Consider the following 22,428-nt stretch of genomic DNA (forward strand, 5'->3'; position numbering starts at 1 on the left):
GAAACCAGGAGGGCTAAAAGGAGGCATATGGTTGCCCTAGGAGACAAGCTGAAGGAGAATTCTAAGGGAGTCTACAGGTATGCTAAGAATAAAAGGATTGCAAGGAACAAAATTGATCCTCTGGAAGAGCAGAATTGTAATCCAAGAGTGGAGCCAAAAGAGATGAGGGAGATCTTAATTTTTTTTTGCATTTTTACTTACTCAAGAGTCTATAGAAGTGAGGCAAAATGGCATCAACTTCATTGACCATGTACAGATTACAGAAGAGGTATTTGGTGTCTTAAAGCTAATTTGGGTATTTAATCCCCAGGGCCAGATATCGTGTTCCCTTAGACCCTGTGGGAAGTGAGTGCAGAAATTGCTGGGGCTCAAGTAAAGATACTTAAATCATCTTTAGTGACAGGTAAGGTACCAGAGGATAGCCAATGTTGTTCAATTATTTAAGAAATGCTCTTAAAAAACAAACAAGGAAATTATAGGCTGGTGAGCCTGACATCAGTAATGGGAAAGTTAGCAGAAGGTATTTTAAAGGAACAAACATGAGTATTTGCATAGACTTGGACTGATTAGGGATAGCCAGCATGGTTTCGTGCATGGTAGGTCATGTCTAACCAATTTTATAGAGCTTTTCAAGGAAGCTACCAGAAAAGTTGATAAAGGCAAGGCAGTGGATGTTTGTTGTCTACATGGACTTTAGCAAGACACTTGACAAGATCCCGCGTGGATCCCGCATTTTGGTCAAGAAGGTTCAGTCATTTGGCATTCATGACGAGGCACTAAATTGGATTCGACATTGGCTTTGGCTGTGGATGGTTACCTCTCAGACTGGAGGCCAATGACTAGTGGAGTGCCGCAGGGATCAGTGCTGGGTCTATTGTTGTTTGTCATCCATTTCAATGATCTGGATGATAATGTGGTTAACTGGAAAACTGGAGGACCCGAGTTATAAGGAAAACCTGAATAAGTTAGGACCTTATTCCTTGGGGTGTAGAAGATTGAGGACAGATTTGACAAAAGTATACAAGATTATGAGGGGTGTAGATAGGTAAATGCAAGCAGGCTTTTTCCACTGAGTTGGGTGGGACAACAACTAGAGATCATGGGTTATGGGTGAAAAGTGAAAAGTTTAAAGGAAGCATGAAGGGAAACTTCACACAAGTTGGTGAGAGTGTAGAACAAGCTACCAGTGCAAGTGGTGCATGTGAGCTTGATTTTCACATTCATGAAAGGCTTGGATATGTACATGTATGGTAGGGGTATGGAGAGCTATGGCCTCAAAGCAGATCAATGGGATTAGACAGCTTAAATGGTTTGATGTGGACTAGATAGGTTAAAAGGCCTGTTTCTGTGCTATACTTTTCTATGACTCTCTGACAATATATTCTGACTTCCTTCGGAGATTATCACCATCACAGAAGCCAGACTGAAGCCATTTGATTCATTCCATGTGTTATCAAGAAGTGATCAAGGTTACCAACCACAGCAAAAGCTATAGCCAACATGCCCACCTTTAGTATTAAAGATTTGTATTCTACAACTAGCTGTAACTTAACCCAACCTGCTCCAGTATAGTTACAAATCTAGCAACAACCTGACAAATGTGGAATGGTGCACAATATGCCACATTTACAGACAAATGCAATCCAGCTAATTACCACCTAAAATTAGTCTACCCTCAATCATAAAAGAGTATGAACCAATTTTCTACAGTTTTTAAGAATAATAACAAAAGAGTTCAATTGTGGAGGTAAGGTGGGAGTGACTGCCCTTGACATCAAGGCAGCATTTATCTAGTGTATGATCAAAGTGCCTTAGTAAACGATAAACAGCAGACATTTCAAGTGCTCGGAATTTACCAATCCTAAAAAGGTGATGGTTATGGTTGGAGGTGGTCAATCATCCCAAAAGGTACATCTTAGGGAATTGCCCGAGGCTCAACCATCTCCAGCTGCTTCAATTACTTTCTTGCCACCACAAGGTCAGAAAAGCAGTTGTTCACTGATAATTGGAATGTTCATTTTCATCCACAATTCGTCAGGAAACGAAGCACACTGAGCCTGCATGCAGTTACCGTATATTGGGCAACATTAAAGCATGAGCAGATAGGTGATTATGTAAAATTCATGCCACAAAAGTTACAATAACCATCTCTGGCATGTAAATCCAACCACCTATATTCACCTCTGACACACTGAGACCTTTTCACTATCAAACTGGGATTCAATACACCCTACTAATCTGGTATCATGGAGAGCACCTTGATACCATCCAGGACAAAGCATCTTGCTTAATTGCACCCCATCCACTGTTCTAAATGTTCTTTCTCTTCACTATTAGTGCTCAGTGATTGCAGTATTCCATCATTTACATATTACACTGAGGTTACTCATCCAGACCACTTAAACAATTGTCCTTTAACATTTATCACCAAGAAAGACAAGTGCATAAACGGCACTGAACACCAGCATCTGCAGATTCTCCTCCAGGTTGCACACATGTTAATTTGGAAATTTATCATCATAGCTGGATCTAAATCCTGCAACTCCATGCCCAACAACACTGTGGGGTAACTAACTAGAATAATGGCAGCAATTTACCATGGCAGCTCAGCAGCACCTCCTCAGTGGCTGTGCAATAAATGCCAGCCTTATTGGCAATGGCCAAATGCCAAAATAAATATACAGAAGGAAGCTCCAAAAATGCTAACTGGCAATAGACTTAGCTAATGTCAGAGATTCAAATAGAGTCAAATAACTTCCTTTACTGTTTGGAAGCTCCCTGACACATGACATAGAATCATACTGCAAGAGTTAGGTAAAAGTCATCTAACCGGTCTTATCACCTACCCTCAAGATGCAATCACTGTTGTATGAGATCCCTCAACTACATCTTAGTCACAATGAACAGAAATTTTAACTGAAACAGCCACATAGATATAAAGTTTACAAAAGTGGGTCGCAGACAAAATACTCCAGTTATTTCTCTCAGTTTTTCCACCATTTATAATTTGGAAGTCAGATTGATAGGATATTCATACACATTAATTAAATACAATTCCAAAAAAGTCAATAACTTTGATAATATCTAAAACAAGCATTGATGTTTCCATAATCTGAAATAAATGTTCTTCTCCCTCTCCATAATGCAGCTGACAAGTGTGTCTACATAAGAAACCTACACAACTTGACTTACTTGAAGTGCCAAACACGCTATTTTCTAGTATCAAGTTGATCAAGGTAAGCAGGTGACACAATGGAGAAATTACCATACAAGACCTATACAACCCCAACTTAAAAACATACAGTACTGTGCAAAAGTCTTGGGCATGTACTGTGTATATATAGGTAGGGCACCTAAGACTTTTACACAGTACTGTAGTTATTTTATGTATTGCACTGTGCTGCTGCCACAAAAATCATGATATATGTGATAAACCCGATTCTGCTATAGGTCTCTGTTGTGGACTGAGAGTGGGAAGAGGGCATGGAGAGGGGGGAGAGCAGGAAGCATGTGAGAAAATTTCTGTAATGATTAATAAACCAATTGCTTGGACTCAAATAACTTTGCTTGGTGTCTCAGGGCTGTTATGTCTGTACCTGCAACATCTCTGCCACTGGCGCTCCTTTTCTGCGACCTATCCCACACCCCTCCCACAGCATTCAACCCACACCATCTCCAACATTCTTTGCCCCCAGCAGATTTATAAACTAGCACTTTGTTCCACGTTGACAAATATAGGACTGGCAAGTGGCTACTGTTGCACCCCTATTTAAAAAGGGAACATCCTGGTAACTATAGACTGGTGAGGTTCACATTAGTTGTGGGGAAATTGCTTAAGAAAATTCTTAGGGAGAGGCTATATGAGCATTTGGAAACCCATGGCTTAATTAGGGACACCAGTATGGCTTTGTGCGTGGCAGGTCGTACCTTACCATTTTGATAGGAGTTTTTTGACAAGGTGACAAGAGAGATTGATGAGGGCAGGGCAGTTGATGTTGTCTGCATGGATTTTAGTAAGGCAATGGGAGGCTAATCCAGAAGATTAAGATGTATGGGATCCACGGCAAATTGCTTGCTTGGATTCAGAACTGGTTTGCGCATAGAAACAGAAGGTAGTGAGTGAAGGGACTTATTTGAGCTGGAGGTCTGTAATTAATGGAGTTCCACAGGGATCTGTGCTGAGACCTCAGCTGATTGTGATGCATATAAATAACCTGAATGAAAATGTACCTGGGTGGGTTAGTAAGTTTGCGGATGATACCAAGATTGGTGGAATTGGATGGCTGGCAAAGAATACAGCACAATATGGACCAGTTGCAAATATCAGCTGAGAAATGGCAGATGGAGCTTAACCCAGCTAGAAGTGAGGAATTGCACCTCAATAGGGCAAGTGCAAGGAGACAGTACACTCTTAAGGGAAAGATTCTGAACTGTTTTGCTGAGCAGAGATTGGCCGCAGCTGGTGCTACATTGCAATATGCAAGGAGGAGACTGGCAAGCTAATGATTCAGAGTCAGTGCAGGGTGTTCTGCTGACATTGCACATAGTGCATTCTTTTGGCTCTGGACAAACTCTCTACCAAGCCATTTGTAGCTGTGTGGTATGTTGAAGATGTAATGTATAGTTGCAAGAAAAAGTTTTTAACCCTTTGCAATTACCTGGGTTTCTGCATTAATTACTCATAACATGGGGTCTTCATCTAAGTCACAATCATAGACAAGCACACCCTGCCTAAACTAATAGCACACAAACAATTGTACTTCTCACGTTTTTACTGAGCAAATTGCTTAATCATTCACAGTCCAGGCTGGAAAAAGTACGTGAACTCTTGTTTTTAATAACTGGTAAAACCTCCTTTCACAGCAATAACCTCTGCCAAATGTGTCCTGTAACTGTTAATCAGACTTGCATGACGGTGAGGAGGAGTTTTAGGTCATTCCTCCATACAAAACTGTTGTAGATAATCAATATTTCTTGGATATCTTGCATAAACAGCCCTCTTCAGGTCATGTCACTGAATCTCAATTGAGTTTCAGTCTGGACTCTGAATTGGCCACTCCAAAACACAGATTTTCTTCTTTTTAAGCCATTTTGTTGTTCATTTAGTCTTGTCTTTTAGATCATTGTCTAATTGCATCATCCAACTTCTATAAAGCTTCAGGTGACAGACTGCTACCCTGACATTCTCCTGTAAAATGTCTTGATACAATTTTGAATTCATTGTTCCCTCAACTACTGCAAGCTGTCCAGGCCCTGGGGCAGCAAAGCAACCCCATATCATGATGCTCCTTCCACTATGCCTCGCAGCTTGGATGAGGTTTTCGTGTTGGTGTGCAGTGCCTCTTTTTGTCCAAACATAGCAATGTGCATTTCAACCAAAAAGTTCAATTTTTTTTCATCAGAATATTGACCCAAAAGTAATGTGGAACATCCAGGTGGTCTTTCACAAACTCAGAAAGTGCAGCAATATTTTGTTTAGAGCAGTGGTTTCCTCTGGTGTTCTTCCACGAACACCATTCTTGTTCAGTGTTTTTCTAATGGGAGACATATGAGCAAAGTTCTAGAGACTTCTGCAGGTCATATTGCTGTTATCCTTAATTTCTTATTTACCTCCTTCAGCATTCATTGATCAGAACACTTGACTCCAAATAGCTTTTGTAGAAGGCAAACTTTTTTGAACCTAGTTTGTGGTTGTTTAAATGGTGTAATCAGTATTGACAAAAAGTAGTACAATTGTTTGTGTGTTATTAGTTTAAACAGATTGTGTTTGTCTATTATTGTGACTTAGATGATCAGACCAAATTTTATGAGTAATTAATGCAGAAAACAAGGTAATTCCAAAGAGTTCCCAAACTTTTTCTCGCAACTATATGTCTTATTCCATTCATTTTTAAGAATAACTGAAACAGTTCTGCAACAAACTATGTCACTAAATGTTCCGGGCCACCAGTTCTTGAGAGGAGGCAACAGTGTGTGAGGCTGTAGTGGAGGCTATCGGGAACACTTCTGGCCATCTTGCACCTGCATTCAACTCTACTAAGAAATTTGTACCCATGAATAATCTGGCAAAATCCACGTGAATCCTCTGCTATGGTAATGCAAGCCATCCCCAGAAATGGAGAGGCACTGCCCTTGTCATCTTCTGGATGTGTTGATGTCCTGATCAGTGCATTGCAAGCTGCTCAATCTGCTGATCTATCCCAAGCCACCAGACAAAGGTTTGAGCTAATGCTTTCATTTTGATCAGCACATAGTTCCTCCAACACTTTAGCTCTCAGCTTGGATGGTACAACAACTCTCAATCCCCATGTAAAGCAACCACTGTTCATTCCAAGTTCACTCCAGCATTGGTAAAAAATGGGGAAACTGGAATGTCTGCAACATTTGTGTTGCAATGTGGACCTTAGACAGTGTAGGGTCTTTTCTCATTTCCCTTTGGATCATTAGATCATCTCTGCCATAAGGAGACTTCAATTTGCATTAAGAAGAAAATATCTAAAAGAGTATCCTCTTTTGTAAATTCTTCAGATATTTCCTTTTCCAAAGTTAAACAGGCCAATCCTTCAGTATTTCTATAATTAGTTGCCCTTTTAAGTTTGATCTTGCAATTGCACCCTCCAAGAAACACAGCCCATCTCTGCATTCCTGCTACAGCTGTTAGTGGAACACCCTCCTGTAGACTGATGATCAGTAAAGAGGGTAAACTCACTCCCATATTAGTTCAAATGTTTTATACCCTAAACCAGACTCAAGGTCTATCTATCAATCTGTGCACAATTTTTCTCTGCAGCATTAAGGGAATGTGATGCAAAGACTATGGGGCACTGTCTTCCATCACTCATAACATGTGACATGATTGCACCTGTACCATAAGGCAAGGCATCATCACAGGAAAGCTCCACTGAATGATGCAGATCATAATATGCGAGTACAGTGTCTGAATGACCACTTCCTTTGTCTTTTGGAAAACCACCTCATACTGCTTTGTCCATTGCCATTTCTTATCAATCTGTAATAATGAGTTCATTGGGTGTAGTACAGTAGCCAGGTTTGGCAGGAACCTGTTATAGTAATTGACAAATTCTAAAAAAAAAGGACACATCTTTTGGCCTTGGGACATCCACCACTGCTTGAATTTTCCCAGTACACTTCTTTATCCATCCACATCAATAGTGCACTCACAGTAAGTGATGCTTGGTTTAAAGAATTCACTTCTGTTGCGTCATGCTCTGAGTCCATAACGTCATGCTCTGAGCCCATAATCTTCTAACCTTTTTAATACTGTCTTAATTCTTTGGAAACGTTTCTTGGCATCATCACTGATGACAATAATGTCATCCATGTAACACTGGGTGCACAGGCAGCCTTCCAGCGCCTGGTCCATACACTTCCCACCAAGGTGCAAAAGCAGAGGCAACTCCAAAAATTAGCCTATTATAGCAATAAAGCCTCTGAGTGTTTTGGTGAGAAGCACTTTGGACTTTTCTTCAATCTCTATGCATAGGTTGGCCTCAGTTAAGTCCACTTTGCTGAATTATCTCCCTCTAGAAAGGTTTGCAGAGATATCCTCTATCCTGGGCAGAATGTATTGATCTAATTCCTATAATGGGTTGATGGAGACCTTAAAATCATCACAGATCCTAACAGACCCCTTAAACCTGCAATGGTCTCGTTTATATGAGCCCTTGCCATAATGATAACAATTTGTTTGGCCAGACAGGTTTCTGTTTAGGTGGTGCAATTCTGTTCATACTCACTTTCATTCCTGACTGCAACTCAATTCTGACTCTGGCTGCCATTCCCATTGATACAATGATCTCAACTAAACATAAGTTTTGTTTCGGTTAGGAGCTATGCTTTAATAAGTTCTTTCAAGATTCCACAAACTTAACAATCTCTCAATGCATCATTAAGACGATCACTGAACTGACAATGCTCAGACAACTTCTTCAGTTCAACCCTATTATTCTGTAATGGACTCCCCTTCCTTCTGAAACCTAAAATGTTCTGCAATCAACCATGGTTTCTGTTCTACATGTTCTTGCATTACTTTCACAATAGCAGCAAAGCTTTTTTCGGTTGGAACAGTCAATCCAGACTCTAGAGAACTATATGCTTTTCCACCTAATACACTTAGCAAAACAGGCACTCGCTTTTCATTGGCTATTTCATTTGCTTCAAAATACTGCTCAATTTGTTCAGTATACATAATCCAGTTATCCATTTACAATCAAATGAGAATATCTTTCTGATGTAGCCAGCCTCAGAATAATGTATTGAAATATATAAAAATATATTGAAATACAATTATCAAAATATATTTTAAAACAAATTTGTGATAATTGATATATATGTACTTCTTTATTAAAGCATTAAATAATAAGACTAAAATATAAGCAACTTAAAATTACTTTTTAAAGGCATATCAGTTGTATAGCTTGAATAAAAACATTAAACTGTGGGGTGGTCTTTGACAAAGCAGCACATAGGTTAATTACAGGGCTGCCCAACAGTTGACCACAATGTCGCGTGAGGGTCTGCAGGCAGGAAGACTATGATCATGTTTGATCTAACGCAGGGTCTAATAACTACTGTAATTTTGAAGTAGTGATGAGCATGCTGGAAAGGATATTTTGAGATATTTGTAACAACTGTAACATGATATGAAAATATCTGTGATTTCTATTGGTGACAAAGTCACATATCCTGCTAATACTAATGTGGTTTGTTATCTACATTCATAATTGAAGGAAATGCTAAATATCAGTTAGAAGTTAGTGGAAAAAAAGATGTAAATGTTTTTCCATCCAACTTCAGAGAATCTATCAGAGGGATATATTCAACACCCGAGGCATTCAAGGACCCCAGGTTAAGAACCCTTGCTTTAGAAAATGCCAGTCATCCAAGCATAAAGTACAAAGTAGAATATGTACTAATAGAATAAGTGCCTTAAGGTAATCAAATCTTAAACACATTACTAAAACTAAATCCAACAATAATGATTCACAGAAATCTAAAAGAACAACATTGGGTAAACAAAGAACACTGGAATGTCAAATCAATGAATTATTGGGAAAGGTTATCAATAGGTTTTTGGAAGTGGGTCTAGATAACAAAACAAGAATTATTTCAAGATTATTTGCAAAGTCTTTCAATATCAAAATGGAGCATCCCAAAAACCTCAATAAAGCCTCTCTCAATTCATCTCCACATTGCACCATGACCTCCAATAAGATGGTGGCAGTGACCAACGGTGATATCTTGCAGACAACTTACAAAACTACTGGATACTCTCCTTCTTTTAGATACACTTCTTTTTCTTTTTCTTCTGAACTACAATTGATTGTAACCTGTAACTTCCCTTTTAGGAATGAATGCTTTGGCTGACTGAATATCTGGCGCTTTTGCAATCTCCTGGGACATCAGCATGGAGTGCATCTATGGCCCTCCCTGGGGGTGGCTGCACCAATTTCCAGTGGCGGAATGCAAATCCGTGGTTGGTTCTGTTACACCATGCTGATTGAGGTATCAAGCAACATTAAAATTGACCAGGACAAGAACAGAAAATGAACAGGTGTTCAGGGCTATCAGCCTGTGTTTGACTGGACTCCCTCTCACTGCTGATGGCAGAAGGTGCAGGAGTCTTGGGTCCAATCGATAAGGTTCGAATGCTTCACTTCTGGCTGCAGTTTGATGTTTAATGCCCTCAGCACTGAACATGCTTTACTATTTGCATGATTTGATCAAGGCACTTCGGCACCAAACTTGATCTGCAGCCATGGCCAACAGCCATTGACACAGCACTGAACTGACTGACTCGGTGGCTGTGGCCATCAGTTTCTGAGACCGGCTTCACTTCCCTTGGTGGCTCATGGCTATGTACTCACTTTTTAAGAAATTGATGTTTAATGTTCTGTTTGTAATTTGTTTGCTTTTTATTGCTTGCATCATTTGTTCTTTTTTTCTGAATGTTTCATCACCTTGTTGTGTGGAGTTTATCTTTAAATGGGTTCCTTGGTGTTCCTGTTTTGTGGCTGCCGGAAATATTATGAAACTCCTGGTTGCATATTGTATACATTTTTTGATCGTTCAAAGTACTTTAATTTTGAACTGTGCCTTCATTTTATATTGCAGGAAGGACCACATAATTTAGCTGCTTGACTTTAATTCTCTATTCCACATTCACGTCTTTACCAGTCCAATGAATTCCAACAAAAGCTGAAAGACTAAATTTTCTTGCAATACATTGTTGAATTCAATACCAAATATCCAGGAATGCAATTTTCTACCTATCAAAAGCAATCCCTTTTTTTTTCCACACCCCAATGACTCCTTTGCAACACAACTCTTTGCAATGTCTGGTTTATGATAAACTTGATATAGTGCACTGAAGCTGTCTTGTCCCCAACCTGTCCATCACAGATGGACACTCAAAAGCTGTGACAGAACTTGCACAATATAACTTACCACAAGGAAAGATCATGTAGCGTAACTGGTAATGACCAATCATTCCTGGATGAACTCAATGCCTTTAATACACACTTTGATAGAGTGAACCATGACATAACCACATGCGCCCTCACATCTTTGGATGACCTCTTAATTTCAATCTCAGAAGCTGAGATTTGGCATCCCTCAAGAGGATGCATCCACTAAAAATACCTGGTCCAGACTGTGTACTTTGTTCTTATAGTATTTATAGTCATAGTAACGCAGCATGAAAACAGGCCCTTTGGCAAAACTTGTCCATGCTAACAACAGCATCCTCCCTGCTAGTCGTAGTTGCCACAGCTCAGCACCATAACCTTCCAAGCTCTTCCCCTCAATGTACCATTCTAAATGCCTTTCAAATGCTGTTATTGTACCCAGCTCACCCACTTCCTCTGACAGCTCATCACCATCCCCCATGCTAAGAAGTTACCTCATAGGTTTCCTATTCAAAAATATAATGTTTGTGGTCTGAGGCTCCCACCTGCTTCAAAAAAGACATCTATTACATTGGTGCCCTGCCTCAATGACTACCATTCTGTGGCACTTACATCAACTGTAACAAAGTACTTTGAGAAGTTGGTTATGGTGTGTGTCAACTCCTGCCTCAGAGATGCCCTGGAATTCCTCCAATTTCCCTAGTGACACAACAGCTCAACAGATTTATCTGGCTCTACTCTGCTCTGGACAACAGGCATGCATAACTCAGTTGCAGCTGTTCATTAACTACAGTTCAGAACAATCATCCCATCCAAACATCATCAAGCTTCAAGATCTGTACCTCCCTCTGCAACTGGATAATCTGCTTCCTCATTAGCCACCTCAGTCAATGAGGATTTCACAACTCCTCGTCAATGATCATCAACACAGATGCTCCACAAGGCTACATGCTTAGCCCCTGCTCTACCCTTCGTACATAACTGTATGGCTATGCACAACTCCAAAGCCATCTTCAAATTTGCTGATCATACTACTGTTGCTGGACAAATCACAGATGGCAATAAGTCAGCTTACCAAAGTGAGACAGGTCACCTGGTTGAGTGGAGCTACGAAAACAAGCTCAATGTCAGCAAAACTAAAGAGCTGATTGCTGACTTCAGAAAAGGGAAGGAAGGCAAACATGCACCAGTATACATTAGGAAGGAAGTCGGCAGTGTAGGGAGTCAACAGCTTTAAATTCCTCTTCAAAGACGACCTGTCGTGGGCCCAGTACACAGATGGAAACATAAACCATGGAGCATCTTTACTTTCTTAGGAGGCTAAGGAGGTTCCGTTTATCATGAAACATTCTAACAACTTCTGGAGATGTACTACTGAAAGTATCTTGACTGGTTGCATCATAGTCTGGTGCAACCATTTGAATTTGCAGAAAATTAAGAAGCTGCAGTGAATCGTGGACCCCGTATGTAGCAATATTAAGTCCCTCAACAATTCTATATTTCTATTCATTAAATAATCTCACATTTCCCAACATTATATTCCATCTGGCATCTTCTTGTCTATTCAACCAAATTACATAAATCCCTTTGTGACTTCCCTGCAGCCTTCTTTCCCCACCTAGCTTTATAACATTAATAAATTTAATGCCTGTTACATTCAATATAATATATAATTGTTAATATAAAACTGTGGAAAGCTGGAGGTTCAAACATAACCCCAAAGCATCCCACCAGTAACTGCAAATAAATATGAAATGGACGCATTCTGTTCTGTTTTTAACCCAATCCTCTATTCACAATGTGATGTTATCCCAAACCTTCCAGGCTCATATTTTAAAGATATCAACCTCATGTGGTACTTCACTATAACATGCACCATATTTTCTAATATCAATTGCTGTAAATTGTTTGTTCATGTGAATAACAGATGATATTGGATGCTTGGTTGGCTTAATTACTTAAGTATTCTCAGCGAGCAAATCAGAAAGTCAAAAGTCAATTTGAGCTAGTTTTATAAAGACTTTGCAGAGCATGAAATAAAGAATGACTAATATATAAATATTAACATTTTAATAAAATTAAAATCCATTGCATTTTGAAATATCTAGTCAGCTTAAGCCCAAAAGGGTTATCACATAATAATTACAGCTTCATATGCTATAAAAACCACTTTACCTCATGCATTAAAGTGAAACATCTTCAGGATATTTTGGAAGTTCATAAATGTCCTACCCTCATCTGCAATATCATCTGCTCAGTGATATTGTTTGTTTATACTGGAGTTGATTGATAAAACAATACACGTTGGTTGTGGAGGAACAGGAGATTACGTACAGCAACTTCCGGATAACCATATTGAACTTTGTGTGCATGGCTTACTGCCCGTGCTCACCTTTGCATCCAGGGTCAAATGCAATTTCCTTTCATCAGCTGCCTTTTAAAAAGTCTCCATAATTCAAAGAGACATTTAAAAAAAAATCAAATTTACTTACAAATGCTTAAAACTGGAGAACAAAGGAAAATACTGAAGGCCATCAATCCATTTCAAATAAATGATGTCACAGTACTTACACCAGCCTAGCTTTGAAAAAAAAAACAAAATTTCAATCTGCAGGAAGGGGAAAAGCAAAGAAATAGACCAGAAGAATGATATCACTGGCAGTTCTCCATGGAACCACGTTAGAAGGCAAGGAAGTTTCTGTCCAGTCTAATAGCGAACAGTAGGCATTGGTATTTATTTTGTTATTACAATTGCAATATCAACAGGAACAGGCCTTTGATGCCTAAGTGAGCCTCATTTACTTAAAACCCCAAATTTGACAGACAATTTTATGCATAATTCTTACCTTAACTCAAAGTAATCCTGTAATCTTTACTTTTGAAGAGATCTCCATACTATTATGCTGCTGAAGTATGTGCATAGACAAGTATAAGGGTTAAGCAAAAATACTATGTACACTACATTGATTAATGAAGGAGCCAGGAAAATGCCAGGTGATAAACTCAATATTTAGGATGTCTTTGTGAATTAAGAAGGAGCTGAGTGAACAATGGGCATCTCTAGACAATACATGCAGGCTTGTTCAGTCAAATGGTACATATTATCCTAAAAAAACTTGTGTTTCTGTTTTCCGGCATCTGCATGTTTTTTTTCTCTTTGTTTTTCAACCTCTTATCCGTTTGCATTATTTGTTTTTCCATAGAGGCTGCCTGATTTCCTGCACTTTCCTAGCTTTTTTCTTCTTTCAGATCTCCAATAGGTACAGTCCTGTATTTCCCATTTCATCATGCATTTTGTTTCCTTCTATAGATGATTTCCCTGGATTTAAACCTCATCCAGATAACTAACAAGCCACCTTCACCTTCTCCATCATTTCCGATCTGTATCAATTGCTCCCCTGGTCTCACTTCAACACAAACATTCCACTTTTTCTCATCAATCTTCCCTTTTTTTGAACTTAAAATATTCCTGTTGCTTAAACACCCACATATCTCAAGAGCCATCAATCTTAAAGTTTAACTCAGTTTTTCTCTCCCAAGATAGAGTATTTCTGTTTACCCCGTATACCTCGGACTTTAGATACAACACTGACACATGTCATCTGCAGAAATTCTCTGATTACTCAGCAACAATTGGGTGTATAAAGGGAGGATGGGAGGATGAATACAGGGCCTTGGTGGAGGACTTTCTCAAATGGTGCCACCTGAATCATCTGCAGCTGACCATTCGTAAGACAAAGAGATGGTGATGAACTTTAGGAAGACTTGGCCTGCAATGTCCAGTTCGCCTATCAGCCCCGACTATGAGTTAAGGATGCCATCGTCTACCTACTGAACCGTGTCTACGTCCACCTGGACAAGCCGGCAAGCACAGTGAGGGTCATGTTTTTTGACTTCTCCAGTGCATTCAACACCATCCGCCCTGCTCTGCTGGGTGAGAAGCTGACAGTGATGCAGGTGGATGCTTCCCTGGTGTCATGGATAATTGATTACCTGACTGGCAGACCACAGTACGTGCGCTTGCAACATTGTGTATCAGACAGAGTGGTCAGCAGCACTGGGGCTCCACAGGGGACTATCCTGTCTACCTTTCTCTTCACCATCTACACCTCGGACTTCAACTACAACACAGAGTCTTGCTATCCTCAGAAGTTTTCTGATGACTCTGCCATAGTTGGATGCATCAGTAAGGGAGATGAGGCTGAGTGCAGGGCTATGGTGGGAAACTTTGTCACATGGTGCAAGCAGAATCATCTGCAGCTTAATGTGAAAAAGACTAAGGAGCTGGTGGTGGACCTGAGGAGGGGTAAGGCACCGGTGACCCCTGTTTCCATCCAAGGGGTCAGTGTAGACATACTGGAGGATTACAAATACCTGGGGATACGAATGGACAATAAACTGGACTGGTCAAAGAACACTGAGGCTGCCTAAAAGAAGGGTCAGAGCCATCTCTATTTCCTGAGGAGACTGAGGTCCTTTAACATCTGCTGGACGATGCTAAGGATGTTCTACGAGGCTGTGGTGGCCAGTGCTATCATGTTTGCTGTTGTGTGCTGGGGCAGCAGGCAGACACCAATAGAATCAACGAACTCATTCATAAGGCCAGTGATGTTTTGGGGGTGGAACTGGACTCTCTGACGGTGGTGTCTGAAAAGAGGATGCTGTCCAAGTTGTGTGCTATCTTGGACAATGACTCCCATCCACTCCATAATGTACTGGTTAGGCACAGGAGTACATTCAGCCAGAGACTCATTCCACCGAGATGTAACACTGAGTGTCATAGGAAGTCATTCCTACCTGTGGCCATCAAACTTTACAACTCCTCCCTCGGTGTGTCAGACACCCTGAGCCAATAGGCTGGTCCTGGACTTATTTCCAATTCGCATGATTAACTTGTTATTATTTAATTATTTATGGTTTTATATTGCTATATTTCTTCACTATTCTTGGTTGGTGCAGCTGTAACAAAACCCAATTTCCCTTGGGATCAATAAAGTATGTCTGTCTGTCAATTGGTGGCGAGTTCGTGGATGTGGTGAGGACCTACAAGTACGTGGGGTGCACTTGCATGACAGAGCACTATGAGCTCATCCATTCTTACCCGAGGCCATTAAGCTCTATAATCAGTCAACCTATCATCAGGGAAGTGATGACCTCTCCTGTTAGATTGTTTGTGGTAACTTATTTTTTTATTCTTTCTACTTCTCTCCTAATATTTATATCTGTGCACTTGTAATGCTACTGTGACACTGTAATTCCCTTGGAATCAATAAAGTATCCATCTAACTATAACAGTCCCGCCAAAGGGTTTCAGCCCAAAACGTTGACCGTACTCTTTTCCACAGATGCTGCCTGGCCTGCTGAGTTCCTCCTGCATTTTCTGTGCGTTGCTCGAATTTCCAGCATCTGCAGATTTTCTCGTTTGTATCTATAATCGTTATTTTAATTTCAGATCTACAGCATTTCAGTTATTGGCATAACCCAAATCAGAAAACTATACAAATCAGAGATTTAAGAGAGAGATTGGAAATACTCCACGGGCCAAGCAGCGTCCGTGGAGAGAGGAACCACTTCACGTGGATGTCCTTTCGTCTAACTTGAAGTGTATTTCTTTCCTTCAAAATGTTAATTGGGGAGCAACCCACCACTATAGTTTCTTTGGTTATCCCAATGCGCATTGGTGAAACTTGCAAAACAAAGCAGTTGAAGTCCGTCCGTCAACGGCAGCTTCAAGTTCAACGACGGTTGAAAGCATGGCGCCCCCTTGCCTCGTGCTCGGCGTCAGTGCGCATGCGCGCCTCTGCCCCTCCCCTGCAGGCGGCGAGAGCTGGACCGGGACCCAGCAAGACTGGATCAAGGTGACATGCACCAGTGCTATCAGAAAGAGCAGCCTCACCTGTGATTAAAGATCCAACCAACATTTTTTTTAAAATATAAAAAGCACTGAAAAGTTGCGTTGCAGAACCACAGCAAGTATCGTGCAATCAGCCTTCACCATTCCGAGTCCTGATCAGGGAATAAAACCAACCTTAAACACCGAACTCTAGTATTTTCATTCATATTGAACACCCCTTTAGGATATATCGTGAAATTCTAATCAAGACGACTTTTGAGTATGTGCTCGCTTGATGCTCTTTCATATTGGAATTTAACAAAGCTCGCTTCAACCGTACTCATTACAGCTGAATGGCATTTTACCCGCTGTCAGGTATCGATCTCGTTCACTGTATGAATGAACGGATGTTTCTCTTTACATTTACGGGTGTACAGGTACACACATGTCGGCACTTTTCATTTCAGTTCTCGAGAATCAGTAGACAGATAGCGGTGCTGCAGTTACAATTTGCCAAGTGAACCCGACGATCTTTCTAATATCAAAACGTTTTAAAAGTAAGAGGGTCCCTGAAAAACCGCACGTTGCACTAAAAATGACAAGTCGAGATTTGTTGGAACTAGCAGTGGCTGAATCTAAGTTCTCCCTTTCTCGATCTTGAGCACAGATACGCCTAGTTATTTCATTCATCCAAGCACAGGAATACATTAATGAAGAATGAGTTAAATTGTTGAAATACATAAATCCGAGAAGTGTAAGTAAATATATTAAGGATATCCTTAACACGGGAAAGCTTTAAAAGTATCGGAAAGTCAAGGCCACTATTCCAGGAGTTTAGATACTAAAAATATCACGGATTACAGATTAACTAAATCGACTTATCAAAACACTGTCCTAAATATCAAGATGCCACAGATGGTAACGAATGCTACACCGATGTAGTCTTTTACTTCTCTTCTGAAAAACACGCAGCAAGCTAGGATAAAGTCCTCTTCGCGCTTAAAAGATCGTTCATTATTTTGAAATCATACCCATTCATTGGCGACGGAAATTTTTTGACAGAAACTATACCCATTGGAGTTGTTCCGTCTCATATTTAAATGACAAATATCCACCGTGTTTGTGTATAAACACAGAATACAAAACGACGACATTTGCGTTTCTGAATACTTAAGTTATCTTCTATTTAGTCCCATATCACGTAGACCACTTGGACAGCTAAGAACAGTAGATGATTCTAAATCCTTTTAAGAACTAGAATAATGACTCCTACTTAATTTTAATACGAAATTGAATTACATTTTGAGATTAATTTAAACAATGCTGATAACACAAACTGCCCACTATACAAAATAATTATTCTTCAAAAAGTAAATGAGATTATATTTTTTAAAAGGGCTTCTTCTTTAAAACTCTCTAGATCTATATTCATAACCGGCTACCAAATAAATAACAGCTGGAGCCCTGTAATAAAATGCAGTCGCTTCACTTTCTGCAGTCGTTTCCAAAAATTAAAAAAACTCGAGCGATAGGCACAGTCATATGATCACTTGATTCTATATGTAAAGAAAATTATGATTAATTGATTAAAAGTGCTCCACTATAAAGATCCCCAAGAGGAAACACTTAGGTTTTGACTGAGACTTGATTTTCCAAAGAGCATCTAAATCCGCACCCATATAACTTAGATCAGTACATTTTACTCAGTCCGCTTTCACTTTGTATCCGCTTTGGCATTAAAACGCCAAGTTGTCTCATGTCAAGTATTCTAATGAATATTAAAGAAAGCCCAGACCTTACAATGTCGTTAATAACCCTTGCTACACTTATAGAGTATTTAAACTTATAACATTAAGGCAAAATTCAATCACCACCTAGAATAACGGGCAACACTTCGTAAATGGAATTAAACAGGATATATGAACCAGCACCGAGTATCATCAGATCTTACTTTAGATCTTCTTGTTTTAGGTCCTCTTTAATTGAAGCTAGAGGCGTATAACTGGCGCTCTGCAAACGGCAAGTGGCCAGATGCCGCTGGTGTTCCTCTTTGAGAGAAGCATTTTCCTTCCAGAGCTCGGCCACTTGCTGCTCCAGCTCCTCAATGCGCATCTTCTGGTTCTCCAGCAACTCTTGCTGAGTCTCGATTATTTTATTTAGCTCTTTTAGATATTCCACAGCTCGATTCGGATTCTCCGCTGCGCCTTCCATGGCGAACATATAAGCTCCGCATAAGTTCGTTTGCCCGCGGGAAAACGAATCACTGCTTTTCCTTAACACTGAGGTAAACACAAAACGCCTTTTCCTAGCTGCTTTCCGCCATTGTTTGTATTGCACTGAGTGAATGAGTGAACGTGTGGCTGGAGGTTTGGCCACCGCCGTATGCCGTCCAGCTGAGCTCAATGTTCATCACACGTATAGGCTCGACGTGATTTCACCAGCTAGCTGTACTTAATTGAGGGAACTCGACTTAAAGAGGCAATTTCCACTATAATTTCTGACCCCGCGCCGTGTGCTTTGCACGTCTCTCTAAGCAAAAATGAGAAATTACCGCAAACAGAGTGTTTAAAGGACGGAATAAAGCTGTAACTTCGAATTGTGACTCTGTGGGTCCCACCGAATCATCAGAGTGAAGAATGTAAATGTTTCGTCAGAACAATTGCGCTGAGATGGTGAAAAAACACGGCGACAGGATTTCAGCAAGAGGTTTTGAAATGCTGTCATTGCAAACTTTGAAATACAGACCATTTCATTATTCAACAATTTTATGGGAAAGCGACACGACACTTATATTCTGGGCACAGGAAGATCCCATAAGCAATACGATGATGCAACCACATTTTATGTTGGTGGGATTAATATTGGGTAGTGGACCAAACAGTCCAGCCAAACAAAATGGGGATCTTGTGCATCCAACGGAGAGCAAAGCGGTTTCAGTTTATCGTGTGTTTTCAAAGTACTCGGAAGGCTTCGCATGCAGGGCAAAGATCCCGCAATAGCTGACAGAAGTAGGAGCCAAGACCCTGCTGCTCGGTACTGAGACGTGCCCTCTTATTCAGAGTTGAGAGTGGGACCACTCTGAAAAAGGATTACACCAACCAACAGATTACTGGTGGTTACAGATATTAGTCATTCCCGAATTTTTAAGGAACAGTGTAATGGGCCCGAGAGACAAGTGAAATAATAATGAAATTCTTGTGGCCATAGGGGTTTCAAGGTCAATGATGGCCTTGAACTTTTGGTACTTTCAGCATGCAGGTAAAGAGGAACTGAACAATAAGTTGACTGTAAATGGGGCAAAGTCACTAATGGCCTCAAATTAAAGGGGAGGAGCTACAAATGCAGCTTTAAAGTTATTATTCTCCATCGCCAGGAGCATATATAAAGTGTTGTACCTCCAAACTGTTCTGCAAAGGATTCTAGCCAGGATTTTGTACTGGAAGCTCTGGGGTAGGGGTTAAAACTTCAATTCTTGTGTGTATGTCACCATTACCTTGACGAAAACCTTTACGTTAGGGTATAGTAAGGCTTAGAGTCCTCATTAGGAACTTGCGCAAAGTACAGGCAGTGCTTTACCACAGGGACTGTTGTGGCTGAGACTAAAATATTAATTAAAATGGAATTGGAGAAGTACTGAAACAGACATATTTTAAAGGATAGGGGGAGAACAGCATGATGCTACTGGACATTACCGTTTGGTTGAAAAACCAATGACGTCTCCTGAAGCAAATTATTTCTTTGCTGTAATTCTGTGATCAAGTGTTAATTTTACCTCATCACCTACAAGTGAAACCTTGACAATTATTATGTAATGTTTTAGCAAATAGTTTCATAGTTTTCATCAAACTGTTGCACATTAAATTTTTTTCTTTTCTCATAATTAATTACAAGGAATATGAAGATATTTCCAGATTTGACCTAGCTTTTGTGATTCAATAGCACTCATGAACCAGAAATGTTGCATGAGAAAGTAATTAATTTGCATATATTTTGAGATCTTGGAATACCACATATTGTACCTGAACTGGAACTGATTTGATTTATTAAAATGTTGTCACTTACTGAATATTTTCCCCAAGTCATCTTAAACTACACATGTAGATGAAGATTAAAATATAATGCATGACAGTGCTCATTAGGCATCCAGGCTCCCTGTTCTCTCTCACATACTTTTAAAAACAAATAAAATATTTACAAAAAAATCTAGACTTCATTCACTATACTTCACTACCATCTGTTTGCTTTGCTCAGCTCACAACAGTTTAAAATCAAAATATTGTTAATGCTGGAGTTCTAAAATAAAAACAGATAGAGTTAGAAATACTCATTGTTCTTTTTCCAAAGCCAACTTTGTTTTTCTGAGTGAAAGCTATTGACAGGAAACGTTAGCTCTGATTTCCCCTACAGCTGTTGTCAGATCAGTTGAGTAACCCCAGAACTCTCTATTTTTATCTCTTTTGCTGCGTATATATACTCAAGGTATATGCCTGCTAAATATGTAGTGTAACGTGCAAATCTGGAACCTAAACTGATTTCAGAAGATTGATTCCCTAAGAGGAAGCTGCCTCACATCACATGAATTTCAAATGTGATGAATCAGTGTTTAAAAAGTATTATGATAATCCATTTGGCCATTCCAGCACTCTCTATATTTACTGGTTGGTGTTACCTTAAATATTTAGAAAGAGCAAATCCTCAAGTGATACTTAATAGTTTCAAAAACTAGAAAGCTGCTCATGGGTGTACATGTGCATTTTCTTTCCTTGAGAGAAAAATTACATTTGGAATAAAAAAAATTAACAAACCTCAAACTTAATTTTAACTTGTAATCATCAAAATAGTATTTGACGTGTCATGTGAAAGCCCCACTAAAGGTGTAGATAATAAAACAAGAACGTTCTAAAGGTTGGAGCCATGTCTTGCACAAAGGCCCCCAGTACAAATGGTGCATGCAAGCTCAATTTCAACATTTAGGGAAAGTCTGGATAAGTACATGGATGGAAGGGGTATGGTCCTAGTGATGGGAGTAGGTACTTTAAATGGTTTCGCCCAGAGTAGATGGGCTGAAGGTCCTGTTTCTGTGCTGTACTTTTCTATGACTCTATTGTTGTGAGAGTTTGATCATCCCAGAACCAGAATATCACAGTGTCTGGGCTCAACATTGTAAGCAGCTTCATCAGTGACCTTCCTTTCCATTCTCAGCTTAGAAACAAGGATGTTTACTGATAATTACACAACGTTCAGTTCTATCCACACAGAAATGAAGAAGTCCATGCTTGCATGCAGCAAAACTTAAACAATACACTGGAAGGTTTGATCATTGGTGTAAAAGCCACACCATGAAAGTGCCGGTCCCCAACAAGGGAAAGTCTGACCAACTACCCTTGAAATTCAACAGCGTCTTGGGATAAACTAAGTACTTATTTAATGAATCCATTTTGCAGCACTTGACCTATGGCCTTCTGTGCCATGATGTTATAATTGCTCATTTAAGTAATTTTTTTAGGTGTTGTGAGAGTTTCCAGTTCCACCATCGTGACAGGCAGAGTGTTCCAGATTTCAACTACTTACTGGGAAGAATTAAAACTCATCTAAATCTTCCACTGCTTGCTTCAAACCTCAGCACTCTTTCTCCTTTGCTGTGAGGGAAGGTTTCACAATATTTATTCATATGTACCTCAACCCCTTCAAGGAAAATAGACCCAGCTTATCCAGCCTCTCCTTATTGATAAAAATGCTCCATTCCAACCATTGTCCTGTGGTTCATCCCATCCCAGTCCAATTGTTGCCTTTTGCAATTGTATGGTGGCCAGACCGCACACAATAGTCAGTATATGGCCTAACAAATGTTCTATATAACTGTACTTTTACTTTCTTATTCTAATGTTCTATGCCTTGGCCAATGAAGGCCTTAACCATCTTACTGCATCCATGCTACTCCTTCAGGGATCCTTGGAAGTGTGCATGAAAGTCCCTCTTCTTCAGTACTTCCTATGTTCGTGCCACTCATTGTGTATGCCCTAGCCTTATTTTATCATCCTAAAATGCAAAGCCTCACATTTTTCAGGATTAAGTTTCATTCAACTTTTATTCAGCCAATCTGTCAGTACCTCCAGTTGAATTTAGTCTTCTTGTGTGTTTTCCCCCTATCTGTCGGTCTGTGGTTTT

The 22,428-nt window shown here is 39.9% G+C and overlaps 1 protein-coding gene across 3 annotated transcripts in view; it reads right to left on the bottom strand.

The window, feature by feature from the left end:
- The window catches only part of iqsec1b (IQ motif and Sec7 domain ArfGEF 1b), a 447,242-nt gene extending 426,889 nt beyond the window's left edge, over window positions 1-20,353 (bottom strand). For 2 of the 3 annotated variants that reach the window (XM_059944101.1, XM_059944100.1), the window contains exon 1: window positions 18,212-20,340. In XM_059944101.1, the coding sequence (XP_059800084.1) occupies window positions 18,212-18,480 (269 nt within the window). In that variant the 5' untranslated portion in view covers window positions 18,481-20,340. Of the gene's footprint in view, window positions 1-18,211 lie in introns of all 3 variants that reach the window. The other variant, XM_059944104.1, reaches the window with a different exon arrangement.
- Window positions 20,354-22,428: the final 2,075 nt, after the last annotated feature.

The sequence above is a fragment of the Hypanus sabinus genome, chromosome 19, assembly GCF_030144855.1.
Source record: "Hypanus sabinus isolate sHypSab1 chromosome 19, sHypSab1.hap1, whole genome shotgun sequence".
NCBI classification, from domain to species: Eukaryota; Metazoa; Chordata; class Chondrichthyes; order Myliobatiformes; family Dasyatidae; genus Hypanus; species Hypanus sabinus.